At 47.2% G+C, this 2535-nt stretch overlaps 1 protein-coding gene across 1 annotated transcript; it reads right to left on the bottom strand.

The window, feature by feature from the left end:
* Positions 1-270: 270 nt before the first annotated feature.
* On the bottom strand, positions 271-2269 carry LOC142768563 (uncharacterized). The gene is made up of 2 exons (XM_075870558.1): positions 1329-2269; positions 271-711 (listed from the first exon to the last, which is right to left on the bottom strand). The coding sequence occupies exon 1, from the start codon at positions 1982-1984 to the stop codon at positions 1409-1411; it is 576 nt and encodes a 191-aa protein (XP_075726673.1). The 5' UTR covers positions 1985-2269; the 3' UTR covers positions 271-711; positions 1329-1408.
* Between the last annotated feature and the right edge of the window lie 266 nt (positions 2270-2535).

Here is a 2535-nt window from a genome sequence, read left to right as displayed (position 1 = left end):
AGCTATACGCATGCCCGGGGGCTTCAAGCACGTATACTGAAATCTGAAAATGTGCCACCCTAGCAATAATAATATTTGATAATATTTAAAGGCATTTGACTCGAAGAAGTACGGTTGAAAAGCAAACGTACCACAAAACACGAGTGCATACATGCATACAAAGAACTTTATTAAAGCGCCAGAGCATCTGAGTTCTTGTAATCGGCTAATCGATGCCGTGATCTCTTGTCTTTCATTATATACCAAAAGCAGAGGTGCTATTGCGGCCGCTTGCGTCGGGTGACATTGACACATACGTGGACAACTTTCGGCCTCTCCATCGAGGCATCGTCACAGAGCTAAGAAGTGAAAAAGATGTCTCGTGATGCAGGTGACTACACATTGTGAAGAGTGAGCTTAGGGTCATGTCCTCCGCCTGGCTGGCACTAACCCTTAAAGGGGAGTCTCAAAGAAGCGGACTGCAGGATATTTAAGACGTATCGGGCTAAAAGTAACGTAAAAAAATGTAGATTAAAAATGAGACGTCGAATAAATGACTGTTCAATACAGACACTTCGAATACGCCTTTCGCTTCCTTCTCAGTGTTTCGAACAGGCGTGGTACTTATCAGGAGCTTTCTTGGCTTCGATGATTGATGGTCTGGTGTTTTACTTGGTGGAGTGGTTTTCGCAAAAACGCTAGTCCGTCGAAGGCCATGGCACTGTCTTGGTGCTGCAAAGCAGAGAAATAATGTAACATTTCTTCATTGTGATTAAAATGAATATGTACAAGTCAACGACATTTAATAGTTAACAGTGGTAACACTGAGGGCACACAGCAAGACGTATTGGGTTTGCAAGCATTGTTATGGGTCCAGCAATTAATGGCTCCGCTTGAAGGATTAATTTGTACAAGCATGCGTCACCAGAGTTTTTTTCCAGCGAAGGACAGTTAGATGAGTTCTTTTTTAGCGTTCGTGTTCATCTACATACGAGTGAATACGTCATCAAAACGAAACCGCATCAGAAAATTTTTCATGCCCAACAACGCTTCAAGTCAGGGTTGCTTAACCAATGGCACTGGATAACTGCTTAAATAAAAATTAACAGTCATGATACGTAGTTCCCACGTATGACATGGCGGGCACCTGTCAGTTTTTTTGTCATGTGCCTAAATAGGTCAGGTGCTTAAATTATGCAGCTATATATACGTGGTTCCTATAGACGACAGGATGGATACCTGTTCATTTCAGTGTTGGTTGAAAGGATCGTGGGCTTAAATTTACCGATGGCAGAGCAACTGCGCTGGATTTAGAAAGGAAAGCTAAACAACTTAGAAAGTTGACTTACGGAATAAGATCACAGGCCAAAATGAAGACAATCGTTTCCTCGTTCTCCATGGACAACATGCACGGGAACTGGCAACGGCATCACGGGAACAACCGGACGACCACAGCATGCGCCGACATCAGGTCTTGGTAAACGCCGCAACGGAAGGAATCCAGATGTGGGCCGAATACCTGTCCGAGGGCGCTTGCGAGCGACGGTGATTGTCCCTCGGGCGATTCGGGAACTGCTATGAAAGGCTCTGTACGCCAGGTGGCGAACAAGTGAGGCTTGTAGTCATGGCCTCCACCGTCATCGGCGACGAGCAGGCAACTGCAATAGACGTTTTCCGTCGCCTTTGTGAACGCGCCCAAGACATTGTTGCGCCGCATTTTCTTGAGGATGTCGCCGATGACGTCGCTGCGGTCCTTTATCTGGCCCACGAGATAGAGCTCCCAGGGCCGTATGACGTCCATATTGGCCAGAAAGCTGTACAAGTGGGCTGCGAAGTGCAGACGCGCGTACATCTCTGTCATGGATTGTGTAAGGACACGACCAGAGATGACGGCCTGTGGTACAGTTTTGTCGCCGAGCCTTGGAAGGCTAGGGAGACCCTGCTCGTCCAGGAGTCCCAGGTCGTGTTGCGGCACCCTAGAAAGGTGCAAGCACAGTGCATCCATGCATCCACGTACGTCATTGCTCTCCGTAATGTTAACGGTTCCTACGGAAGCTTCGTGTCGAGTTTGACGTCGGCCTATGACAGAGATGAACCCTACCTCCTTGCTTCAGGAACGGAAACTTCGGTCGTAACTATTTTTGCACGGCGTTGATGTGGCCAAGAAGAGTGTAATGATGCGGCTTTCGTCCACCTTCAGCTTGCCTAATGTCTAGAGTGAGGTTGAAAAGCGTCCCGATGGCCGACGCGCACGAAGACAGGTCTTCATCAGAGCAACAGACACTGTTTTTCCTGAACGCAGCCGACGCATTGCCACTCACTACCCTGCCACGAGTACTTAAACGCCTACCTGCTGAGTCAGGTGCTACTCACGTTCTTAATAATAGATCTAGCAGGAATGGGTGTCATTGTGATAAAATAAATGAAAACAAGCAGTGGTGCAGACATGCGGGGAATGCCCGTGATGTATGAAACGTGCACGAGGCGTTTAGAAATTGGCAACGATTCGTACTTTTACTTGGTGTTTTACGTATCTACTCTTTTATATGTAGCCAA

This window comes from Rhipicephalus microplus, chromosome 8 (assembly GCF_043290135.1).
Source record: "Rhipicephalus microplus isolate Deutch F79 chromosome 8, USDA_Rmic, whole genome shotgun sequence".
Taxonomy (NCBI): domain Eukaryota; kingdom Metazoa; phylum Arthropoda; class Arachnida; order Ixodida; family Ixodidae; genus Rhipicephalus; species Rhipicephalus microplus.
The sequence above is the reverse complement of the archived record's forward strand: the minus strand, read 5'-3'. Positions and strand labels throughout refer to the sequence as shown.

Excerpts from the sequence above, each read along its gene's own strand:
- LOC142768563 (XM_075870558.1), bottom strand. The coding sequence starts at position 1,984 with ATGGATGCACTGTGCTTGCACCTTTCTAGGGTGCCGCAACACGACCTG.